The sequence below is a fragment of the Nothoprocta perdicaria genome, unplaced genomic scaffold (assembly GCF_003342845.1).
Source record: "Nothoprocta perdicaria isolate Ctin4 unplaced genomic scaffold, notPer1 scaffold_106, whole genome shotgun sequence".
Classification (NCBI taxonomy): domain Eukaryota; kingdom Metazoa; phylum Chordata; class Aves; order Tinamiformes; family Tinamidae; genus Nothoprocta; species Nothoprocta perdicaria.
This window is the reverse complement of record NW_020454161.1, coordinates 258,383-285,476: the sequence shown is the minus strand read 5'-3', so window position 1 is coordinate 285,476 and position 27,094 is coordinate 258,383. Positions and strand designations below refer to the sequence as shown.

The window sequence follows — 27,094 nt, the reverse complement described above, 5'->3', positions numbered from 1 at the left end:
CTCCACCTTTTCAGATGCTTTGTTCACTCATTTAGCTTCTGTCGAGGTCTTGGGAAACATTTCAAATACAAATTGTTATTGAGTACTGAAGCTCACCTGAATAATTCATCTCCTAGGGAGCACTCTAGACAGAGATGCATTAAGCCTTTTTTTTTTTTTTTTTTTTTTTTTTAAGTAATTGCTAATTGTCAGTGTCATGCATACTTGTTCCTTCAGGATTTCAGGAGAAAATGTATTTAAAGAAGGCAGATTTCTCAGATTGAATGTTAAGCGGATTTTGTGATATTGTATATTACAATTTTAATTCAGCTATTGCAAGGATACTGAGAAAAGATGAAGTTGCCATATAAATTACTAAACTGTCAAAATTTTTTAGCTTTAAAAACCTTGGTTTCTAACTATTACCTAGTTACTATTCTAATTATTACCTAGAGATTATTACCTCCTGTTAAAAGACTWTTTAGCCCTTTAAAATCGTGAAAAGTCCTTGAGATTCATTAAGGCTTTCTGTTTTGTTTTTTTTTCCTCTTGGCATCAGCTTACTTTACAAATACATGCTAATCACTAGGCCTGCACTATGAGACAAAAGTTTGGCATTAGATAATTTCAGGACTTTAAATATATGTCAGAAGATTCACTGTGGGAATGGGATCCTAATGTCCGCTGTCGTCTACACTGCCCAGCTCGCCCTGGTCAAGCTGATCAGTGGTGACAGGGAGTGCCCAGCCCATGGTCAGCCAGGGGATTTTTCAYTTCTGAAATCAGTTGCGGCTTGGCGTACATTTCATCCCTTGAAAAATAAGTGACCTTGAATTATTTTTTTTTAMGGTAAATAGGCTGCATTAACCACTCTCTTATTTTGCTGTAAGTAAGGTCTTCTTCAAAGCTTGTAGCTATCCATCTGAYGACCATGACCATTTCTGGCTTCCTTTTCTGTTTGATAACCTCCCACTGAAGACTCTCCAAATATCAATATTCACAGCACAAAGGCCACTGAGATTCGCACTTACTGAAAAAATGCCTTGAAATACAACTGGGATTTGGAAATGTTCCTCTTCACTGCAGCGAGTCAGAGGTGTCAAACCTTCAGAGCTCATGAATGACACCGGTTTTGCCGTAATTCCAGCAATGTGTGCTTTTTTTTTTTTTTTTTTTTTTTTTTGACCTGTAACAAAATAGAGCAACTGCTTCCCTTTTAGACTGGATCTGGAGTTCCCAGGAAATGGCCATTTGTTTTTCCATGTGTCACTAGTGGGCAGGCAATGGTTGTTCTTTGCGGTCTGTGGTACAAGTGGGCTTGAGGACTTAAGCGTTCCAGAAAACCTTTAAGCACAATAACAGATAACAGTTAAGTTGTTCAAATATGAAGCATGAGACTTCTGGCACACTTTGCGTCTCCTTCTAGTCTTAAAATATAACTTAGAAAATGAGTCCAAGCATGGAAACATCCTCCATCCTCATCCCACTAAGCCCCATAGCAGAGCTCCTATGGGCTCTTGTGTTRTCAGAGCTTAACTCTGGCTGGTTGACCTTCATCCACCACCTCCTTCAGCTCTTCCGCTGTTACTTTATGTCCTGCCACAGCCTCACCCTCCTCAGCATCGACATCACACCCACATGTGGCCACTTACTGGTGTTTAACCCAAACTCGGCTCTGCACATTAGGTTTTATTACCTGCTACGCTATGGTATAACAGCAAAGTGTAATTTGGGGGATTAGTTGCTTTAGTTCAAAAAAAGAAAGGCGGAGAGGGGAGGCATGAGAAACAAGAGTTGCTTTGTTCTCTTGCACATGCCACCTTAAAACCTGTGTGTTTTGCAGAGGTTAATTTACTGTGGGCAGCGCACCAAATACACCACAGTTCTGAAGATTACAACTTATTCACAGCCTTGCGACAGTCTCTACTGCAGAGATATACCTCCTGGGTAAGTTGCACAAGGTTTGGCAAACTAAGCAAAATTACTATGATTTGTTAAAAAAAAAATTACTGTTTGAGTCCCTTCAAAGTAAAACATCATTTAAGAAGACATGTGGCACTGAAAAACCACAGCAGAGCAATTGAGAGCAAAAACTTTGAGGCTCTCAAGCTTGAAAAAATACATTCATTAATGCTTTTGTAGCAAAGAGTTGAAAACAGATAAGAAATTAAGAAGCCTCATAATAACTCTGTTTTTATATATTCATAGCTTTCCAAGAAAAGCATGACRTTATTTTTCATCCTTTTATTCATGGGTTAGTACAGAAAAAGATCAATGAGTATAATACAATTCTAGAATAAAGGTAACTATATATAATAACTGTACATTATATAATTTTAATACAGACAATAAAGGTATATTTTATATACACACAAATACACACGTGTGTGAGTGTGCATAAAGGCAAGGATCAGGGAGAGAAATACCTAGTAAAGATTTCTTTGGACATGCAAATRTGTTTATTTGTTACATCTCATAAATGGATTTATTTGTTGCTGCTCATTCATGTCATATGTTATTGTCCCATGTAAGTAGGGGAATTTTGCCAGAAATTTTCATTGCCTTTGCAGATAAAATCTAACATAAAAGGTGAACTGTGAACACAGCAAATACAAATTAGGAGTACTTATTTATATATTAAGAAATACTTATTCAAAGGGAATTCATAAATTCAAAAATAATTATTCAGTGTTTGGTTTTGGACCCAGGATAACTTTTGCTTCCTTTATTTGCTCTTTTTTTTTTTTTTAATTTCTACTTCTGATTCTACTTTCATAGTTTATTTTTAAAAAACATAGTATCCTCAAAATAGATTTTTAAAAATGAGATTTCAGATGAAATATTACAAAATATTTTGCATAACTCTAAACAGCATTCCTTTTTCAGAAGAAAATATTTCTCTAAATACAAATTAGCTGGGAAAAATGCATTCAGATAAAATAACTGAATATTTTCATGTAAAGGTGCCCGTTTCCCAAAAGATATAAATTCTGAGCAGAAAGTATAACTTCCATCTATAAAGTTCTCATAATCTGATTTATATCTTCATTCTATTTGGGAACAAATTGCCTTGTCATCCCTATTGAAAAACATTAAAAAGAAATCATATAAAGTTCTCATTGTACAGAATTTCGACAACTCTAGGTCACTTTGTTTAAAAGAATAGTGAAAAGAAAAGGATATGTCAAAAGAATTCAAAAAACTTAAAAATGTATATAATTAATTCTTATATGTGTGTATATTTATACAATGGAAGATAGTAATTAAGAAATGAAAATTTAACCGCCCTAATTTTTTTTTAACTACGAAATAAGAATATTATCGTGGTTCATATAGATACCCGAAAACAGTGTTTCACTTTGGAGAAGTATTTCTACTTTTTGCAAAGCTTTGTTTTCTACTAGGAAAATGTACTAAAAGTTTTCTTGACCAGATCTATTTATTTTCCTGGCTGTATGTCTCCTATGGGTTTGGTCCAGCTTTACTGAAGTCTTTGGGAACTGGATCAGGCCATGCATCCATAGTGCATAAATCACACAGCTTTTCAGTTGCCTGTCTAAGAGAGTTAGATATTTGGTGGCAAATAGGAAAAGAGCCATGTGTTAGAAAAAAAAAATAGACATCAAATCCAAAGAAATTGTAGCATTTGTTAACAGTCTCCCTATTCTCCTTCAACTCAGAATCCCCTAAAATCTGGTTACTGTAGTATTGATTTTATTTCTGCATTTATATTAAAAGCAATATTTGTATATTTTAAAATATATATAAAATAGATAAATATTCTCCTCCAATTCAGTATAATATTGGTGATGGAAGAAAGCCCACAGTCCTCTGGCAGCCTCTATGGCTAGGCTATACACAAAGGATTTGAAGCCAAGAGTATGGGCTCACACAAATGAAAATCCAGCGTAACTCTATTAACTTTGGTACAGTTAGTTTGTGTTTATGTCCTTGCAACGGAGCATGGATCTAGCCTATTATCCATAACAGTTTCAAGCATGTGATACTACACGAGATGAGCTAAATCAATAAGTTAAGAAAAAAAAAAAAGTGTTCTTGAAAATTATGAATCAGACACTATTTATATATCTAGCTTTTTCTGTTAGAGGTTTCTCTGTATTATTTCGTTTTTATATATTTTTATTCAGCAGATAGTCATTTGGTGTTAGCAGGAGTGCCTCAAATTTAAATGATGGTACTGAACAATAGTGGAAAGGATGTATGTGCTGTCATAACTCTGCTGCCTATGTAAATACTGCCATGTTAGAGATTTAACCTTTGCACATTTACCCATTGGGACCATATGTGCAAATGCACTGCAAAAACAATAATTCACAAAAGACAAAAAGCCTGTGTGTGTGTACGGGTGTGTGCATGAGTACTTTGTCTGTCTGCGTGGTTTGGAGGATGATACCTCAGAGAGCACAAGATATTTAGCCAGGCCAAGCTGCCTCCTCGGATTCTGGAGACGGCCCTCAGGACCMCGCTGGTATCATCCAGCAAGGAAAATATGTGCGCTGAGGATTTATTTGCTTCGAGTAGAGAGTAACCAACCTAAGAAACAATGATACTTCTGTATGCAGTGTTTTGTTTTGTCCCTCAAAATATATGTTATTAACCAAAACACTTGGTTGATGTAAGTASGTGTTTACCTCCCTGCAGAACTTCCGAGGGTTGTGCCAATTGGCTTTCTCCAAATCCTTGCTACCTGAGCACACAATTCTCGCTAGTGCTTCTAGCCCAGAGCCCAGGGCTGCGTTTGCCTTGGGCTGAATCTCGGTGACTTCCAATCCGTGTCCGAGCTGCTCTCACGGCCTGTGCACACTCGAGTGCAGTCTGACATCCCGTGATGCGGAGGCTGTGAGAGAGCTGCGGCGGATGACGTGGGCTTGTGGGACTGCTCCGCTGCCAGCTCTGTATGTGTTTTAAGTTAAACAGCTTAAGATAAATAAATCAGAGTATTAATCTGTGTGGGTTGTGCTCAGACTGATTGAAAAGATGTGGAATAAAGAAGAAGAGAAAAACATGCTCTAAGAGCGATCAGTGGCGTGAGACACACTCCCCATCGTGGAGCCAGGTGCCAATTTCATGTCATTTGCACACAGAGCATTGCTGTTATCCCCGTGGCAGCGTGGTAACACAGCAGAGCCACTGTCAGAGTGAAGGATGGCTTTCAAGCCCATCTTGCGAGGAAATGATGTGGAAAAAAATGTCTATTCATTTTTAAGAAAGAATCAGCGAGCTAATGTTGCATAGATCTTTGCTTCTGATGAAATRCTCAGTACAAGTATAATTGCAAAAGGAAAAAGTGGCATAAACAGCTTGAAAAACTACTATCCATTTAGTCCTCTGAGTACCAGCTCTTAATTTTCCTCCAAAGATATGACTGAATTCCAAAAATTAGATCCAGAATATTTTAATAGCTTTAGGATATACTTTTAGATAAAGGGTTGAAACCATGATTTGTTGATTTAAAAGCAGGAGAAATGCCTACACATCAATCTGTGCCTTTCCAAAAGGAATTGGGTAATGCTGCTTTTTACAGCACATAGTCACAAAGTTCACCCCTTACCTAAAGAGGAATCTGCCAGGATCTGTAGGGGATTATTATTATTTCTTCTTCTTCTTCTTCTTMCCTCCAATTCCAGAAGCATCGTCCTGCAGTCCTCCACAGCTGGACCTCGTTGTGTGCAGCTTTTGTGCTGGCAGAGAGCTAGCGAGGTCAGCAGGTGGCCCCCAAGACCTGGGCAGGAAGCTCTTGGCCCTCCTGCCAGCAGGAGCTTTCATGATTTTTAAAATATACCTGAGTGGGTGCGTTTAGAAACTTTTAATTAGAAAAGAAGGAAAATGAGAGCATGCCCAAGCTGTGTTCTAAAGTCGCCAAGGGCAGGGAGCAGCAACGTGGCAAACCCCTTGACGAGCCCCTCTCCACCCCTGGGACAAGCGCCTTCYCCATCAGCTTATCTGTTATCCCGGCTCGCTCTCAATCTCTTTGGTTGAATCGTCTAATGGGAAAAGATCTGTGAACACGATAAATGCTTTTCTGGAATTTTGACCAGAAATTCCATCTTGGAGCCAAAGAAGCTTTTCCTCTGTAGATTAATGATAAATTCCCATGAAATGTTTTGATTTGGGGAATTGGCATTAACAGGGAAAAACAATGTAGTGATTTTTTCTGATACTGATCCTGTTCTTTCAGTGGAACCACAAGTATGAGAAACCAAGTCTTGTTCCTGYTATTTAGGAGAGGTTTTCATCTCTCCCTATGGGTTCAGCTTTTGTAAATGATTCTTCAAATCCTTTCTGTACAGAGTAAAACTTAGAGTGTAAGGGAACACGAAGCATTGGGAAAGTATTCTCCCATGTCAGTCTCAAATTTACCTGCAGATTTACATGAAAATTCCTCTTACTCACCACTTAGCAGGGAAATTGTAGTACTCATTGTGAGAAGTAGGTTAGAAAATAAATACGAAGATGATCCTTTCTTCCCCTCTGAGTCATCTGTATACACCACCAAGTGGCCCACACTACTTCTGGGGAAAAAATATAGTAGCGTTTTTAACTATGCTTTAAATCCCGTAACTATTTCCATGAATAATCTGAAAACCATCTGTTTTATTTTTTTTTAATCAACTTTATCTCCATTTCTGTTAAAAATTTCTTCTTATCACACCACTAGATAGGTGCAATCAATAATAAGATATAATTCACTTAAATCTGGCTGAGTGCACTATTCCTTTATGGTCTTCTTAATAAAATAATCTTTGATTAAAACAATGATAACTTTCATATTTGTGGGAAAAAAATACATCTCAGTCTCTTTTGTGATGAAAGATTGAAAAGGAACAGAYACCACACCACTGATGAGGGTATTTCTTCTAAAATGTAGGGGAGACTATATTTCTGCRCCAGACTATGGAGATTGGTGGGGCTTGAAAACAGGTCTTCTGTTTCCTTGTCTTCTGCATACAGCAGTGTCCTCTCCTTTAAGCACTTAACTCAGAAAGAAAGCTCATGACCACCTCTGCTCCAGAGTTAATCTTAGGGATTTGAATGTGCAAGTTTCACCTTCCAAATAGATTTTTCTTTCTTCTTTGTTTCATAAAAGTTACATAAGGATTCAATCTTTGAGGATCAGAATGATTAAAACAAAACAGCAGATTGCATTTTTTCACCAGGTTCAAAAACTCAGCACAATCCTTCAGGCACCTTTGGATCTCTTTAGTTATTGGATGAGAAAAATTTCCAAGTCATTCAACCGGGAGCTGCCTAAGTGTAGTCTATGCAGAACTGCGGTAGCTCCAAAGGTGTGAATGTAGCTTTGAAATCATGCCTCTCCTCAGTGCTATGAGGTGAATGCAGAAGCTTATGGGTTTCTTTTCTACATGGCAGGCTGCAGTTGCCTGGTGTTGAAGCAGCAGAGCAAGCCAATGTTGCTGGCCCTTGGCCATCCAGTAGCACAGCCCAAGCTGGGAATGCTGGCCCTTGGTCCTTCAGGAGCACAGATGAAGGCAGAGGTCCTGTCCTTGGTCCTCCAGYAGCTGTTGACACTGAGAAGCCACTGCATGACTTTTCTGCATCACAACACTGTGATGGAGGGACTCTTGCTTCATAGCCCCACATGGCCCCAGCTCTATGTCTTACCCATTAGATGGATCTCTTGACAAAAACTGGGGGAATATCAGAATTAAACACCAAGTATTATATTTCTTCAGACGTTTTTTAAGGAATGCCTGGTTGAGGAGCCTTGGCAAGGCTCTCAAATTGCTTCTCACMTGTCTTCTGTTCCAAAATTTGTTTTTTTGAGATGGGCACTAGGAGCTTGAAAATGGAGTTTACTAACTCTGTGATGTGTTTCATTGGAAGCTCTTCTTATTCCTTGCAATAATTTTCCCTGCACAGTTAGGAACTTAAAGTTTTGAAGACACCTCCAGTAATGCTAAAAGGGATCTTTGTGCTTTAGGAGAAGATTAAATTCTCAGTGCAGCTGGTATAGGAGGTTTTTTTAATAAGGCTAGTGATTCTGAAGAAAGCTGTCAGACTTTTAACACAGGATGGTTGTAGAAATCTCATGCTGAGGCTGATGAAGTGAGCTATTGCTCAGCCACTGGAACAATTAATTGTGAAATTACTTGGACCTTAGTGTCTGMGTAGGATATCTGTGTCTTTCCTAAGGAGGCAGTTTTCTAAAATATTTTCATGCTAGCATTTAGAACCCAGGAATATATGAGTCTATCAGTCAGGACAGGACTTTGAGGGAGATGCCATGAGGAAGTTAGTGTGAGAATTTACAATTAACTTTGAAAGCTGAGTAAGCTGCCTTGCCCTTTTGGCGCTCACATGGGGAGTTAGAGAGGAAAAGCTATASTGCTATAAATTCACACCTTGCTTCCTCCATGATAATTCTCCTCCATAAGTAAACCCTTCATGTCAAAGAAATAGCTATGTCCATTCTCTATAATAAACAGAATAAAAGTTTAATCTCAGGATTTCTGAGTTCCTTACCTGATTATGCAACTTACGTTATGATTTTTGGCAAGCCACCTTTGCAGCAGTTTATATCCACTTGCTCTAACATATCTAGCRTAACATAATAATCAGTATCTAGTGGTAAAATAAACAGTATCTGTCTTATATAATATCTACAATACAGAGACATTATAAGACGCAATTAACTTGTGCCGTGCTTTCAGCTCCTGAGATAGTATTTCATTATATCATCACAATTTTAGAATGATAAATGTAATGTATATTTTCTTTCTCTTTTTTTTTTTTTTTTTTCAGATATTCAACTTGCCCATGGCCCTTTTTATCCCTCCTTCAGTGTTTGCTGTTCATCTACAGTTTAATCTTCTTTACCAGTTTTGGATACATACAGAGGTAAGCCAGGTTTTTAAGCCATACCTAAACAGTTAGCCTGGAGCAGTGTCCTGGAAATCCACTAGCAACTGATTTATTGCGTAAGAAAAATCTTTGTCTAACTTTTTTAAAGAGAAACAGCTGTTCATTTTTATTCCTTTTTCAGAATATATATTGCTAAGTTTATAAGAGGCAATGAGGCCAGTTGGTCCCAATTATATTAAAAAAAAAAAGTAATGGTAAAGAATCAAAACTTTTTACTATTTTAATACTACATTTTCCTATCTTGCAGCTTATTTAACATTTCTGGCAGATACTGAAACTGATTTCATTTCTAAGATARATATTTCAGGGAAAAATATTAGGAAAAAAATACTARTCATTTAGTGTTATAATYGGAGTCAGATACTATTTTCTCCTTACTGCAAGTCATTCTAAGACAAAAAAAAAATTTGAATATCTTCTATTTGTTTATGACTGTTCTTTTATGTTTTTGAGTGTGACTGTGGAGACCATAGCCACTCTGCATACAGGTATTAATCAATTGTAATTAGTATATAGTTTCTGACACATCTCAGGTGAGGGAASACCTTCTTTAAGTGGTCTTTAATGGTCTTTAATTAAAGGCTTTATGCCTTTTTCCCATGCACTACCTTATGTTATGCCTATTTATGTATTATCAGTATACTGCATAACCAGGCTTGAGGACTAATTAGTTCTGAGATACTTTTACTCCTMTGGTTACTCAGATTATTCAGACATCATTTTCCTTGTGTTTCATTCGGCCATCTATAGAATGGGTGATTTGAAAGGTAGTTGCATTTTCTTTACCTGTAGTTCATTATTCAAATCCTAGATATTATTTTATCTTTTCCGTGTGCTTCTTTAATTGAAAAGCTACTTACAGTGACCCATTTGCACACACTGCATCTTCTCTATTCTGCCACTGCAAGTTGCAAAKTTTTCTCCTAAAATACAGGAACACTTAATAAGAAATGTAGAGTTTATCATCAGCTTTCTTTAATAAACTATTTTACTTCAKGAGCACTGAAAGTCTTAATAAAGGGGATGCACTTCAATGAAAGAAAGTGTGGATTCTAAAAAAGATCCTAAAATCCCTAAAAAAGAAGACATTCTTCTATTAAAAAGAATAAAAATTAAAAAGATGTGAAGTATAACAAGCAACTTCTAAGTAGAAGAGTTTTGTTTTGGTTTAGATTTTAGTTATATAGGATCTTGTTGCATAAAGAATTATTCTACATCTAATTTAGTAATTAGAAAAGGATTGTGCTGTGCTGAAATTTTGAATGTCATATTTCAGCCTAGGGCAAGAGGTTGCTGTAGCCAAAGTACAATCACTGATATTTTTCCAAACTTTAACTTTGAAAGTGGCCTGTACTGATTCAAATAATAAACTTCTTTTAACATTATAAYTTTGACCTTTTTCAGTGTTTGTTATGTCAGCTTCTGTCCAGCTTTCCTACCCACAAGTCGGACATAGTCTATTTTATTTTAAATCAAGTAGCTCATATAGTCTTCTGACAACTGTATACCAAATCATAAAGATGAAAAGTACCCACTATTTGTATCTCAGTTAGACTTCTCTATTTCCTGCATACTTGATATGCATCAGCTTTTGGCCTTTTATGTAAAACAGGGCAGCATTTTAAACACTGTAGACTATAACTATACCATTCTTTTAGTAATAATAAAACATTTCTAGTACCAAAATTGAATAAACTGTTGAAACAGAAAAAACATTTCTGTAATTAATCAAATAAAGGTGGATGTGCTAGAGTGTAAATGCTGCTTTGTGACTTAAATAAGCAGTGTGTATGCATTTATATTATATCTTTACATGAATTTCTGCTGTCTGCAATAAATGCCTTTATTGCATTATTGTACTATGTGACAATTTAGAATTGTATCAGAAATTTTTCAAATAAGAAGAAAAGAGTTTTAATCTCTGAACAGCACCAAGAAGTTGAAATAGATTTTATAACTGTTTATTTAGATGAAAAAGAAAAAAAAAACAAAAAAGAAGAAAAAAAGTTTTTCCCCAGTGCTTCTAAAGATAGGATCCCAATAAATCAAGAAAGCAATTTTTGGTCCAATCCAACCCTATTTAGCTCAGTGAAAAGATGCAGTAGACCTGGCCTTAAATGGACTGGGAGAAATGTTTCTATGAGTAGACCATTTTCATCTAGACCATGAGCGGAGCAAAAAAAAACTTTGGTCAAAGAGCACTAAAAATCTAATTTTTCAAAAGCCACAAAATGTTTCAGGACTGTTACTGACAGAGAGAAATACTCCATTTCAGTTTATTTTCACAGGTGATTCGGAAGGTCTATGGTTCATATTAAACTATATCCTTCCGTTATGCATTTATTACAACCAATAAGTTAGGTGTGTTTATAACCTGATAGACACCTGTGAAAAACAGAAATTAATTTCTGTTGGTTTAGCTGTAATTTTTATGAGATGTCAAATTGTATTTGGAAAGCATCAACTGAATCAATCCCTCTTGGTAGTAATTGCGACAAGAGATTATATCTTGCTTGTTTGATCTTTGACATACATTAATTTTCTAATGTAAGGAAAGACTTTACCATGCATTTTCTTCCATGAAAAGGCTTTGAAAGAGAGAGGAGGTTCTAAGACTTTGCGTTTTCATAAAAAAGAGGTCCTGCTTTCCAGCTGGTGTCAGGAAGACCCAGAGCAAACAGAGCACAGATTTCACATCCTGAAATCCTTACACTCATCCCTCAACTCTGCCTAAGGAAAGGGCCAGATTCAGAAGCATGCTTCTGTGCTTTAAATAAGAGCATAGGGTCAGCAAATAAACTAAACTAGGGAATGAAAAAAATAATTACAATTAAGTAAATTACATGCTAGCATACTTATTCTTTTAAGTATCAGTACACTTATGATTACTGCATCATTATCGGGCATTATTCCTGAGATTGTAGACGACGTGTCTGCTTAAGCATAAACTATTTAGGCAAAAGTCCAAAGGGCGACACGTAAAAGAATCATAAAATTTGCAAGACAGARTGACAGCCTTAGGCAACAGATAAAATATTTAGTTATTGACCATCAAATTCTAGCAAATGAGATTGAGCCTCTTTTTCTTTCAGAATCTTATTTTTCTGATCTTTCTATACATACTTTTTCCACATTGCACGCCCTACTTGCATTTTAATAAGCAATAAAATAATGCAGGAACAAAAAATGTATAAAGGTTTATTTAGAACAATTTTGGTAGTTTGGTAATCTTAAAACAATTTAGTAATCTGTTTCAAATAGGAAAATTGAAGGGTAAATTTGATCAAGAAATGATGTTTTATAATTTAAAAGCATTTTAACAAAACTTAGGTCAGTAGTGAAGTGTTGGCTGTAGGAAGCAGAGGCAGGGGAGGTTTTTAGTTATGAGGCTTTTTTGATTTGTTCTCTGGATGTTTTGCAGAGGCAGAGGAGGTTTTTAGTTATGAGCTAAAATCTGCACTAGTCTGCAAATGACAAACAAAGGTGCTCTGTCGGTGGGAAAAAAATCCAAGGTCCTATGCTTGCAAAGACATATTTATGCTTAATTTAACATACTGTGAATATTTCCTATGAGGTCAGTGACACATTTTTTAATGAGTCAAATTTAACATGTGCCTAAATTTTTGTTCAGGAGGTATTGAACAGATCACAGTGGGAAATAAGTATGATTGATCTGATTTCCTGGGCAAGATGAGAGATGTTTTTCAAAGTAAACAGGATGAATAGTAAAAAATAAAAACAGTAATAATCTAATGTGTTGAGTATGACTGTGAAATTGTAGTTAAACTGTCAATGGAAAATTAATTCAATTTTGTAATTCGATTTTACTTTATGGCAAGAAAATCTTTCTTGTTCTGTATACTAATATGTTGGTTCATTTAAAAGGGGAGCCATCTTACTCTATTTAATTCAGCCACTATAGCCAAAAATAGATAAGTCTTCTTGATATGCTCTTTCAAACTGCAAACACTTATATCTGTCCTATTGGCACATTCACACCCATTCACACACAAGTGAAAAARATTAATGATGATTTTGCATAAAGACAAAATTTTGTGTTACAAAAGCAGGTTCTGGTCTCACTCCTGATATCCGATGCTTTTATCATTCACAAACACCTTGTCTGCTTGCCACAAACTGGGAAATCAAACATGTGGGAAGAAGGGGAACAAATAAGGCGGTAAAAACAGAGATAAAAATATTTTATTTAATGCAGAAAATGCCTTTGTAGGCCCAGATAGGATATATGCATTTATATATTATATAGACAATAAAACCTGAGCATGATTCCAAGAAACAAAAAGATCTTGCTGTTTCAATCTAGTGTGTCTGCCAAAAAGTCTTATTAGATTTTCTGTCCAACCCAAAGGATGAAAGTCTTGTCATCATTGCACTTGCCAGAGGGCAGGAAAGAGGAAAACTAACAACTCTCACTAAGCAGAAATACCAGCAATACGTGCAAAATGTGTTCCACTTTTCCAAGAGAGTCAATGAGAGGGGAGAAATATTATCTTTCTAGATATATAAAGTGCATAGCTCTGCTTTTGTTTTAAAGAAAAAGAATAACACAAGAGGAAGAAAATAAAACCTCCATTGGAGAGCACAGAGTGTTCCTGTCCTGTAATGGGCTGCAGTTGAACTCTGCTTAATCCGGAAAAATCCAGAGGGATGAGGTTTAGGGTTCCATCCAGGACCTGGATGGTGATGAGGAAGGCCACCCATCTGGGTCAGCTGTGTCTCCTGCTTTTAATCCATCAGGCAGCACTGATGGATTTTCCCACAGAATGTGGCTGCTCCCTAATTACCTACTCACACTGAGGGGTTCAAGCTCCACATCCCACTGSCAAAAGAGTTGACCTGGATGTGCATTAATGTGCGCAGAGGGAGCCCCAGCCTCCAGTTGAGGCTGGGTCACTGCTGAGGCCACCGAGACAAGACTCCTAGTTAGGAGCTTGATGGCCTAACCTGATGATTAACTCCTTGAGTTGGAGTGCCAGGGTCTGGTCCTGGCACCAAAGACTTCTTGAAAGAAACAGATGCCAAATATTTAGTTTACCATCAGTAGACTGGAATATTGCTCCCAGTAGGAATCCTAAAACTGCAAATTATAGCTCAGGAATTTTATCAAGGACACTCATGTCCATYATACCTCTGAAGCTTTATATAAAAGTGAGAAGAGCTACCTCGAGACACATGACATTTTAATACATTGTGTCCTGTATAACAGTCTAAGCAACCCCTTTACAAACCAAAATTAATAAAACAACAATCTAGTCACCAAAAGCTGGACATTTAGCTTCCAGACTACCTCATTATTTTTGAGATAAGTAGAAGAATAAGAAGTTAGAGAGACCTACACATTTTCCAGTTTATTTTTCCATCTTTTTAGCATAATTACATGGAATAATATTAATTTTTGTTTATAGCTTGTCCATATTAAGAATCTATTTAAGTTAAATACAACTGCAAAGACAACAGAAAATATGAAAGACATTCATTTCTTAGAGAGAGAAAGTGCAGAATATATGCTGTAGTTGGGTCTGTTTAAAGAGGAATGCAAAAAGCTACACATAGGCYTTTTGTCAGCTGTGTCCGGACGGGCATACTGATATAATACTTTCTGTTTTCTTTCCCCATAATTGTCACCATGTATTTGTCAAGTTGATGAAAAATAATGAAATTATAGAGCAATTTTTCTGCTGGAATTTGATTTAAATGCTTAGCTTGATATATGACCAAAAAGGTGACTTTCTCCATTCTCTGCTATTAGTAAAGCTGCATTTAAAACAAGCAGAGAATGGAGATTTTTTCTGTCATTTTTAGTGGACAAATTGATTGAAGCATCATAAATATATACTTATCTTTCCCAGAAGAAGACTTAATTAAACTTTGTTTTTTTAATAAAAAATTGCCTATACCTATTAAAAACGTTAACAGAAATATTCACATAAGATGYCAATTTGATTTCCAGCCTTGGCCTCCTGATTGAGAGGTAAAACAACCAAAAATGACAACAGTCTGACTTTGGGATAATTTATTATAAACATATTTCTTAAGTCTGTGTGTTTATTATATAAACATACCCTAAGCCTGACTATCCATTAAAACCAGGCTTTCACCTCCCATTCCTACGATCCAGATTTATCAGAAATCCACCCCCTACAAAACTCTTTATGATCCCAACAGGCCTGATTCCTCTCGCTTGTTTTATTTCTAAACTATAAATATTGTTTTTTCAGTCCTCAGTGTGGAAATTTGGCTACATCCATTTTACATGCTTACTGGAGTAGAAAACCGCCTAATCAGATAGGAAAACAGTTGGCAGTGTATAAATCAGGGTTTGCCGAGGATTTCAAAGTGTGAAACTGGGCAGAAGAGCACATATCCTAGGAGTCCTGCCTTTCCCTAGCATCCCTGTAGAGTTTTCACATGGCAAATATGATCACCGGGACCATCTGTATAAATACATGGATGTGTTGTCCTGAATTAACTCAACAGCTCCAATGGGGAACGTATTTAAAGCTTTGTTTTAAAATTTCCCCATCAGACTGTCTAAAATATCAGGAAGAAAAATCTTCTCATTTGATTTTGATGAGGAAATCAATGCTAATATGTGCTTTACTACCAACTGGTCCAGCAGAAACCCCCAAGTTCAGTGCGCTCCTTAGCAATGCTCCAGGGATGAATTTATCCTCTCCTGTCCTGTCGGTCAGTAATGGTAGGGTAGCGAAAGTAATGCTGGGCTACAAACAGCCTCTCTCATATTCTGAGGGGAAAAAAATAGAACAAAAGGAAAAAAAATCCTTTTTATATACAAATGATTTTAGTGTAGCATGGCCTGTTCTACTGAGCTGACATTCCTTTCTAACATTCATGTCGAAACAGAGTTAAGTAAAGATTCATGTCGTAGTGGTGACAGGAGGAGTTGTTATACAAGATGTAAAGTTTCCCTTGGATTTCATGTCATGATTTTTTCTCATTATTTAAACAAGAACTACATTGAAGTGGTGCAGGTACCAGGCAATAAAGATTTCCCTTGGTGCTGACAAACGCTGAGACCGCAAGCGGAGGTGCTTACATGCCGCAAGAGATATTGCATAGTGTTCTTTTCCATTAAGGCCAGGGATTGCTGTCACAAAGGAAACATCTTTATATAAGAACTTCTAACATATAAAAAATGTTTATTTCTCATTATGTTTGATTTTTTTTCAGTTTCATATGGAAAGAGATTCGAAGAAGGCAGCGTTGAGCCTGCCATAGATAGTAAACAGTTCTTGGAATTGCTTCAAGTATTTCCATAGTAATTCTGCTTTACTGTTTAGTAATACCTCAGTACAACAATATAAGAGTRTGTTGTTTGCTAGAAATAAAATAAGAGGCAATATTTGTTTTGTGGAGAGATCAGATATCACTTTTAAAAGTGATACATGAGATCTCTTAATACATGAGATAGCTACATATTGGATTCACAGGCAGTTTATCAAGCCCATTTGTGCGGGCTGTGGCAAGTGAAAATTGTTTCTGTGGCAATGAGTTGTTAAAATATAAAGCTAAGGAGGAAAAGAGTTCTGCTGGAATGCAGCAGTTCAGGTGGGGGTCACGAGCATGGGAGTTGAGGTGCACATAATGTGTTAATTGAGAGAGGAAAAATTGGAGACAGGACTTGATTTAGAGCAGTCGTGGGCTGTACCTAGGAAGCAAGCACGAGCACCAAGCCTCCTGCCAGCGCATCCCAAATAGCATTGAACTGACGTGTGGACAGCAGTTGGAGGATGCAGGCTCTAGCTGTTYGGACTAGTGATAGCTCTTATTCTTGCTGCCTTCCCAAAATACCTGTAAGACAATGATATGAACAAGGAGTTTCACTCCTTTCAATAATATGACATACGGGATGAGGTTCTGCTGATAGGGAGTTTGAACAATGGGGTTCCCATTAAAGAATCAAAAATTTTGAAGCCGCACTCCTGCAAAGATGTCTGTAACAAAGTTTAGTAAAGTGCAAGCAAGAATTTTTCTTAGTGAACTCATTTTTTTTTTTGTTTCATGAAAAATTCTGATTAAAAGTCCCTCTGTGAGCAGTTCTGACACTGTCRCATTTATTAGTTTATTTTTTAGTTTTCTGTTTAATAATATGTTTCCCAAAATGCAAAAGGATAACARGAATCATGTGAAAATCCTTATCCTAAAGGCCAAAAAAAGTTATCCTAAGAGAAGAACTTATCCTAAAAGTTCTCTTTGAAAGAGAACTTATTTTCAGATAAAATAGTTTGGCCATATTGAATGACAGGCTATCCAGCATAGATGCCTTTCTGATAAGCCTGATCACTGCATAAACATTTACTAAATGCATTGCAATTTTTCAAGAGAAATATCTGGAAAGAGCAAAGACACAGAAATAGGCATAGACAGACTGAAGTGATAGATGAGGTAACTGCCACTGTATTTCCCATCTCTGTTGCATAATAAACAATCTTTTGGAAGTAGGTTGCTGCTATATCACATTTAGTTTTGTTACAAGACAATTCTTACAAAGTTCAGCCTTTCACTGTGATTTCAGCAGTTTACTATTTGTCTTACGTGATAGGGTCAGAAATCACAGAATTTTGCCTGGTAAAAATTGTTTTACAATCCTAGCCTTGACAATTTACTCTGGTGAAAATTCTGTTTGTAAAAGCTTTGCCTATGTTAAGATGGACAAATGTACAAAAAATCAAGAAAATTCAAAAAAAAAAATGCTTTTTTTTTTTGGCTATGCAGTGCTGCATGAGCCTTGTAAAACCAGATTTACAGCTTGATATTTTTCTGCTGGTTGCAATGGGTTCATGTATAAAATGTACTTTCTTTTGGTACCAAGAGTTTTCCACTGAAAACAGTTTTTCTACTGCAGGAACGTACAAGATATGTAGAAATAAAGTCCTGTAGTTGTAACTGTTATCTCAGGTGATATTTTCACCAGTAAGCGCCTCATTTCTCTTCAATGGACATAACTCTTCCTGAATAACGAATAGACATATTTGAATGATGAATAGACGTATTAAGGCATCAATCACTGATGATGATGCAGGGAAGATATTTCAGAAGACTTGCTAATGGCATCACTCAGAAAAAGAATATTTTGTGGGATAGGACCATATTAATTGATGAGTGAGACTTCATTTTCCAAAAGAAAATGCTGCCGCTAGTATTAGTCAAAAGTACTTATTTAGAATTTTACTCAGGTTGCTATGGCCCCTCAAGGAGGCTCAATATGATGAATACACACACACCTATGTACTCAGCATACTTATGTATAAGAGGGAGTTCCAAAAGATTGATTTTAATTAGAAAAATATAATTTCAATCAACTGGATATTGAAGACTTTAAAGACCTTTTTTTTTCTGAAAATGTTTTATTGTAATTTRCCTGTAGACTAAAAGTGAAGACTGCCATCATTGGTGTTTCCCTGCTCTCCTTGAGCAGGTTTGGTTTATTTTCACAAAATKTGTTTAATTATTGATTCAAAAATATATCAAAACCAGGTAGATCAAAGTTAGGTGTGGTCTAATAGATAAATCACTGCTCTTTCAGGYGCTGGGCTGCATTTCTGACCAGGACATTTCACTCAGATTAGATTTAGTGATCACATCTCAAATAGTTTAAAACAGTGGGATTTTCTGCTTGAGAGGAGAAGGAAATGGAGCTAACATGAATGACAAATGGTTTCTCACCTTTWGGTGGTCTTTTCAGGCTTGAAGTTATTTTGAATCAGAACTGAAAAATACAAATGGTCCTACTTTAGTTGTCCTTGGCTTCTGAGTTAAACAAAACAAAACAAACTTTTCCTAGTGTTCTGGTTTTCAAGACAGCATGTGTAGGACTTTGAGACAGACACTGCAAATGTTAGGCTTCTCTCTGTCTGAGGAGGCTGCTCATTTCTATACTGCTTTAATTATAGAAATGTTCTTCTCAAAGAAACTCATGTTCTGTCTATGTGTTAGAAATGCTATTATTGAAGAAAAATGCATGTAAGTTTGCTGTTCTTCTTTTCACAATATTTGTCTGAATTTTAGGGAATTCAGGGAATTTAGGGAATATATCTGAAAAATATCTGAAAAATATCCTTCTTGAGCCTAGATCTCTTTTTACTTTCATAAGCRTGAGTTTAAACAGAAATGGAACTGGCATGTCTGATGACCTTATTTTGTAAATCTTGCATAAACAAAAATCCTTGTATAGTTTATTGAGATGAATGGGCTTGTTCTTATGAATAATGACTGTATGCCTATCGACTTAATTTGTTATGTGCCAACTTTACCTCAGCTATTATCCTATAGTATAATATATCACCCATTTCAGCATCCTGAATATTATAATTACTTACTAGGTATAGCAAAGGACAAAGCTTATTTCTTGTAGTCTAATACTTTACTTATACATACATGTTTTAATTGCAAGACATTATTGCCATAATAATCAGACTTGGCAAAMATGAAATGTTAGAATACAGTCCTGAACACAGGATTATTTCATTCAGATAGTGACTGTGTTTATTTGTGAATTATGTTTTTGTGATTGGGATAAAGCCATACTTACATTGTCATTAAAACTGTATCTGAGCACTGTCCACACAGCAATGTTAATTAAGCTTGGCTAGATACATGCATGCACAAGCTCCTACCAAGCTAGACCAAGCCCAAGATTTGAAGTCAATCCTGGCTTACTGCTAGCTCTATAATACATGAGAAGGCATAATTTAGCATAAACCCCAGTGATGCAAAGTTACCCCAGGGTTTTCTCTAAATGCCTGATTAATCAGGGTGAGCAATCAACATACTCTGTCATTTATGATCTGATACTGAAATATCTGGATTTCCTGTCTTGAAACATTGTCTTAGGTCATAGCTCCAACATACCTTTATGTAGAGCTATGCTGCCTCAACTACTTTCTCCTTATGCCTCTGCCTCTTACCAGTCTTACAGTTTGTGGCAGTATGTTGGATTAAATTAAGGAATTGATCTAGTTAAATAATGGGGGAAAAAAAAACAACAATTTGCATCAGTTCCCTAATCAGTTTATTATTATTATTATTACTCCACTTACAGTGGGATAAAGAAAGGATATTTGTAGAAGAAACATACAGTTCAAAGTACTGTRATAGGAAAGAGAGTTTTTAGATCAATACCATCCCTTTTGCTGACATAACATGTTTATAGAAATAGGATATTAGTATTGCACATGATCATAAGCAGTACCAGTGGATACAGGTAAAAAATATGAGTGATTAGGACTGTAAGGAAACATGAACTCATTATAAAAATATTAAGAAAGTGTTTTGTTGGATCAAAAAAAATCATTTTTCATCTCACATTTTACTYCATTTTTCTTTTCTCATGAAAGTTCTTCTGTTGGGGACTCAGTGCAGTGGTTTGGCAAAAAGAAAAATACATTTATGCAGTCCTGTACAGGAGATAAACATCCTCTTTCCCCTTTATGCCCATCCTTCACATATTTTTCCCTTCTTGATTTTTACAGTATTCTTAACTAAATTTAGAGATTTTTTTTTTTAAGGTTATCACCAACCTTGGGCCTCTGGAGCTCATTCTTAATACTCCAAGTCATCACCGAGTCCATCATGGTAAGCAGAATATGACGTCTAATTCCTCAATGCACTTTTTCTTAAGATACTGTAATAATAAAGTTAAAATGAGATTTGTATTTTAATTTTATTGCAGGATTTCTAGTTTCATCTTTGCTACAGAAAAAAATGCTCATTGTTCTGTTCAAAGAACATTTGTAAGAAAAATGCTTTTCCATAAATTGATTTTAATTTTTAAACTTCAATATTTGAGCTTAGTAATTGGGCAGAGATCAAACTTGGAGAATGGAAATAATTCACAGCTTTTGAGCAAAACTTCAATATTTGTAAATATGAAGAGCGATAGGAAAATATATCATCCTTCCCTGATTGATAAAATATAATAAGTTTGCCAATCTTTAACAGATGCTTTTGCCTTCAAATTCAAGCAGTGAATGTGGTTTTCCTTTCAAAGAAGAGCTATTAAATGTTTTAGTGGAATTTGGTTTCAATTGAATAAATTATTGAAAAATCTCACTTTGCACCTGTACATTATGACTGATAGGACTTTTCATCAATATTCAGAGGCAATAAAGACTGTGCTGCGTATCTAAATTGGGTTAAGAATTCCACTGCATTGTGAAAAATGTCATGAAATTCATGGCAAATAAAATTTGGCTCCATAGATGCTATTGGCTTATTCAGTGGGCATCTTGTAAAGAGCAAAGATAACAAGTAAAAAAGCAATAGGGAGATGGAGGTAATTTGAAACAGACTCAAATACAGTTATATGTTCAGAGGATGTTATTAATATTTATTATATCCTCCATGTGTAAAGTGTTTATGGCACTGTGTAGGCTTTTTAAAAGGGCTGGGGTGCTGTAAGTGTCTAATCCTTAAAATTTGCACAAGTACTGGTAATCCTGGAGGGAGACACTCTGCTCTTATTTGCTGTCCTGTAAATCCAAAGTAATCCTCCTAGCTTGATCCTCATCTGAGTTGTGCAGAATCACTCCAGAGCTGATCAAGTGTTGGACAGAATTGCTCCAGAGAAATTCTGCGATCTTTGCAACRTATAATCAATGTTTTTTTTAAACTCACATTGCTGATAGAACAGTTCATATTCAAGTATGTTTCCCATAAAGTAGATAGACGGATCAATTTTCCTCATGTTGAAGTTAATAGTAATGAAGGTAGGATCAGACATATGGCACAGAGGACATGCAAAGACAGCTGAAAGCCATAACGAGAAGATTGTGCATAAATGTATTTGACGTATATTTTGTTAGGTATAAATTGGTTCATCTGATCTGATTTTTATTCTTTGCTTTTTAATATTTCTTTATAAATACATCATAGCTAACAACTCTTCAATGAATCCTTTAATTTTATGGAAAATTTGAGAATAACAAATTTGATTTGCATACTCATACTTGAATAGTAAGAGACTAATAAGCATAGTACAAGAGATTTTGTAGGTAGCTAGGAAGTAGCATGCAATATCATTATACTACAGTGAAGATTCAACTTCATAGTTCAGTTGCATTTTCTAGCATTCATATAGACATTTTTATATATGCAATTACTGATCTCTAAATGATTTTATTATAGGAAGAAATCCTTATTGCATTGACAAAAATTATGGTGGCACACTTATTATTTGGGACAGGATATTTGGTAAGTCAAAGAAAAAGAAATTTTCCCTTATAATTAGTTTGTGTGGTGAACAAAAGTTCTTGATTCGATTGCTCTTTTTTTGTTGTTGTTTTGTTTTTCTTTCATCAGGAACATTTGAGGCAGAAGATGCTAAAGTTGTCTATGGGTTAACGCATCCAGTAAATTCATTTGAGCCGATCCTGCTTCAGGTACTATAGTTTGTTTCAGGGACTCTGGCATCTTCAACAGGCGCCCATGTTAAAATAAAACCCATATATGCTAGGCAAAGAGCAAAGACAAAGATAAAAAAAGTGGAAAATAGTATTTAGTGTGGTGGATGGGTTAGGTTTCTTTGTCCTTTGGCTTCACTTCAACTAAAGAAAAATTCTCTGTAAAGACCTCAAATACTGAGAAATATTGCAATCCCATTTGTTTTTCATAGCTGTTCACTCAAGCAATTATTACAAAGAATGAGAAATCCTGCCTGAAAGGTGCCTGAGCTACTACAGGGAAGGATGGCTACGGGTTCTGTACAAGTATATCCATAYTAGTCAGAAACTGGATAATCTAGGTATTAGGTATTGATAGTGTGTCAAGACCCCAATTACCAAATTTAGTTTAGAAAATAAGTATAACTGTACAAAACACTGTTAAATCTCTGGACTGATTTCAGGAGAGACTAATTTTGCTTTGGTTAGATGTCACCATAATCCTCCCTATAAAAAAAAGGGCTTGATAAGGCTTCTGCCTAGTTCAGTTGAGTTTTCTGAACTTCTAACTGTCTTCATTTCCTTTTAATTTGTAACAGACTTTAAAAAACATTTACTTGAAAGGTAAGAAGAGAGTAAAATATAATGTTTTACTGAATTTTATTTTACTAACAATGAAAAATTACTTGCTCTTTTTTCAGTTACGTCCCCTGGCTCATATTTGGAACATGTTTTGGGCCACACCTGGATTCTGCAATAAGCTTTCTGTCTTATTCAAAGGGCCAGGCTGGGGACCAGGCAAACCTAGACTTGGCCTTCCTGAGGAAATCCCAGTGGTAAATAGAACATGCAGAGGCTTCAGTTTTATGTAATTTACTTGGACCTCTTAATGCTACTGGATCAATGTAAAAAACTCTACACGTGCTATTTTAAATTAGCAAATTAGCAGTCATAAAACGTAGGGGAAGATGAAATGAGAACAGAAACTGAAGGAAATGAGTGTTTTAGCCGTGTTTTTCTTCTTTAGCTTAAGGAAAAATATGAATTCATCATTCATTTCTTTAAAGAAATTTTCAGAACTGTACTCTAAATTTTTTCTTTTTTTATCTTTTAGCTGTGAATTTCATTCTTTCAGCATGTATATGTTTAATGACATATGATCTTTGCGCAATTACTTGCATGCCTTAATCTTGTTTGTATTTGCAATTATAAAGAACACTAAGGAATAACAGACAAGAGCAAGTCAGTATTGAAGACTGTTTCCTCTTTTGTTTTATACAGATTACTGGAAAAGAAGTTCCATACAATCCAAGTGTTCCTGCATATCTTAATTGCTATGCAGTTGTACATTTTACTATAATAATGGACTTGTATATTGACCTGCTTGCTACAGTGAGTGTAAGTAATCCTTGCCTTTATGAGATTGCTAAATGCAAGTATTTAAATGCAAGTATTTAAAAGAAAAATCGTAAAGAAAGATAGGTTGTTTCTTCACAGTTGCAAGTGGGRAGCTTAGTATGAGCATGAGTTCTGAGCTAGAGTAACACTGCCTCTGAGCAAAACTCTTCCTGTAGCCTTTAACTTATAACAATATTAATACAAATACACTGAGAGGCAGGTATTTATCCCCTGGTGTTTGAGCAGAAAGGATCGTTCTGGTAACCTGATGCGATTACCCCGCATATGGACTAGATGGTCTCTGAGACTGTTCCCTGAGGTCATCTCAGCATGGGACAAGTGAGTCAGATGCTGCTGCTGCTGCAGCTTTCCACCTTTGACAGCTTTAGCCTCCAGCTTGGGCTTCTGCCCAAAGAAGTGATGGAGTCACCATCCGTGGCAGTGTTCAAGAAACRTGTAAATGACGCACTCAGGGACATGGTTTCACGGGTATGGTGTTCTGGGGCTTATAGTTGTGGACTTGATGATCTTGAAGGTCTTTTCCAACCATAATGGTTCTATGATTCAATGACCTGTCGTACACCTAGAAATCAGGTCTCTTTTACATGTCTCAATGTGGTTATTGTAAATGATTCCAAAGCCATTTGAAGTCTTTCAGAAATCTTATCTAACTGTTGAAGCTGTGGTCTTCCTGCTTAGATGTCCTTCTTATGCTCCCTGGTGTGAAAGACTGCAGAGGAACTGAATGTGCAATAATCTCTTGGGAGAAGACATGTGATTACWAACTTACAGCAGTCACTATGGCTTTATGGCTTTTTTTCTTTAAAACCAAGTTAGCTGTATGCTGCGTAGYAGGAAAATAATGCAGTTTTTGAGAAAAATTTAAAGAATAAGTACTGTGTAGCATTCYTAAATAATGCATATGAAATCTGAGGACAAGGAATTAAAACAAAGTTTGGGATAAATATATTCTATGCATATATACAAGATACACAGTAGACACAACTAGTAGTGTTTATACACTGAGAAAGGTGTCTGAAAGATTTCAAGATGCACTTCTAGACACCTTTATGCCACTAGCAAATCACATTTACCCAGGAATCTAGTGTATTTTGCTAGATTATTGTTGCTCTTTGGAAGACTAAGGAGTTCACTAAAGAGCTTCCTCCTTTTTTTTTTTTTTTTTTTTTTTTTTTTTTTTTTTTTTTTTTTTTTTTTTTTTTTCCTCATTTTCTGGTCTTGGGAGAAAAATGGATAGTCCAATTTATTTTCTCTACTGATAACTGTAGCTATTTAAGTAATAAGAGCAGTCGGAAAATGCAGAAAGGAAACTGCCTGAATATCCACCATTTATGAACTTACAGTATCAAGTAGAAAAATCTTTGCACAAAACTGTGGTGTAATAAGATAGTAACAGTAAAAAGGAGAGCACAGGGGACGAGCAGCACCTCATCTCAGGACATAAACCTTCAGCGTGGGTGTAGAGAGTCTGGTCCCCAGGCTGAGATCCAGGATTGCTCTGCAGTGCAGTGGGGAAGCTGTCAGGAGAAGGAAGCTTGTATATGAATAACTTTACTTGGCAAAATCTTTCTTCAATATCAGTTTTCCACTACACTGAATTATGAAATGTCTATGGATACAACTGGAACTTTCTGTCTGGCTATGAATTATGTCATGACTGTGGCATAGCTCCATAAATGGGGAAAGTTAACTGTTTTCCTCATTTTTAGGTATAAGTTCCATTTCATAATAGCAATAAGACACAGCACACAGCTATTACATTTCTCAAGTGATTACAGTTGCTCAGTGTTTGGTCTCATGCCCTGAAAAAGTGTTAAGTTTCTCTATATGCAAAGAGCAACCATATACCTTCAGTCTGAGTGACCTACATTTAACTTAAGAGCAAAACAAGAAAGAGCAAATATATTTATCTTCCACGAGAGAGAGTATATAGTGTTTATTTTTCATATAGCAATCTGCATTACCTCCAGAAAATAAAAATTACCTCTGAGCTCTGCACATTCAGGTCTGATCCAAAGCTCATTGAACTAATGGGAGTTGGATCAGTCCCAGAGAGAGTGCTAGCAGTGTAAAACTGCAGGACATTCAAAGCAAAAGTCTCATAGTTTCAGAGCTGGTGTGTATCGCATAAATCAAAGTCAAGTGTACCTTAAACACATTTCAGAGTGCCTTTTTATTGTTGACAGATACTGTAAAACTTACTGTCTATGACTATAGTACTATGAGTATCTGAGCAGTTTCAGTTAGACCAAAAGAAATAAAATTGGTCTTTTGAAAGCTGAGCACACAATGAATACATCCATTCAATAGGACATCACAAAGTAGTGTGTACGGCCTATTGCTAAGAACTCACACATTTTTAGGAGTTTTCAGTTAAAATAAAATGCATACAAAGACACATAAGTCCTGTAGCATTGTATTAGCAGTCTACATTTAAATATCAAAAATGAATGATATATTACAGTGTTAAATGTACTGACATTCTTCATAGTAGTTTCTTTGAAACTCTGAGCACACCACAATGAGAAAATACATTTGTACTACTCTTTGAAAAGAAAAAAAGCAATCTAAAGTCCTTTGAAATGTGAAAGTTATTTGGAAACTTTTGATTTTCTTCTAAATAAACATTCAGTTGGAATGGCATATTTCCTTGGTTTGAATGAATTATATCTTCTTTACTAAAAAAAACATGCTCTGGTAATCTGTTGATTACAAAGCAATGTAAATGTCTTCCCAAAATTCCATAACCCTATTTTTTTAAAGATCCAARAATTTTTAAAGCTTTCAATGAAATCAAAATCCAACAGAAATATTTTTTTCTGTTCAATTGCAGCCAATAACCACATCGCAAAATTGTGGCCGACTCATAGCTGAGGAACCTGCTGTGGTCCCACAGGCTTCTCTGTTTATACAAATACTCCAGTATATAAATACTCATTTATTTTATATACACATGAATGCATATAATGTTTAAGTGGAAYGAGAATGCTAGACTAACTAAGCTGTAAAAGGCACATTCTTTTCACACTGCAAGTTGCAGCATGCAGGTTTAATATATGATGTTTAGTTTAGTGATATAACCCACTGAGTATTTTGTTGATTTTGGTAGAGTAATACCTAGAAAATGGATGCCTCAGCTGCCAGCATCCACTTCATGGGGTGATACAAGTTCGAAAGTAAACAAAAGAATCAAGGGAGTAGGTAAATATACCACTGGAACTGTAAAAAGAAAGTTAAAGCAGCAAACTAATAAGGAAATATTTAAGCTGTATGACCAGTTTTCTAAAATTTGTTATCCCCAAATGGCATCATACTGTATTTCACCACAGATTTCTTGGTGACCCTGGACTAGGAGCCCAAATAACAGAATA

At 35.8% G+C, this 27,094-nt stretch overlaps 1 protein-coding gene across 1 annotated transcript in view; it reads left to right on the top strand.

The window, feature by feature from the left end:
- The window catches only part of AGMO (alkylglycerol monooxygenase), a 175,783-nt gene that overhangs the window by 67,551 nt on the left and 81,138 nt on the right, over positions 1-27,094 (top strand). Inside the window, exons 4-10 of the mRNA XM_026044945.1 lie at positions 1,823-1,926; positions 8,764-8,859; positions 20,433-20,499; positions 22,051-22,116; positions 22,225-22,304; positions 23,006-23,140; positions 23,586-23,702. Of these exons, the coding sequence (XP_025900730.1) occupies positions 1,823-1,926; positions 8,764-8,859; positions 20,433-20,499; positions 22,051-22,116; positions 22,225-22,304; positions 23,006-23,140; positions 23,586-23,702 (665 nt within the window). The remainder of the gene's footprint in view (positions 1-1,822; positions 1,927-8,763; positions 8,860-20,432; positions 20,500-22,050; positions 22,117-22,224; positions 22,305-23,005; positions 23,141-23,585; positions 23,703-27,094) is intronic.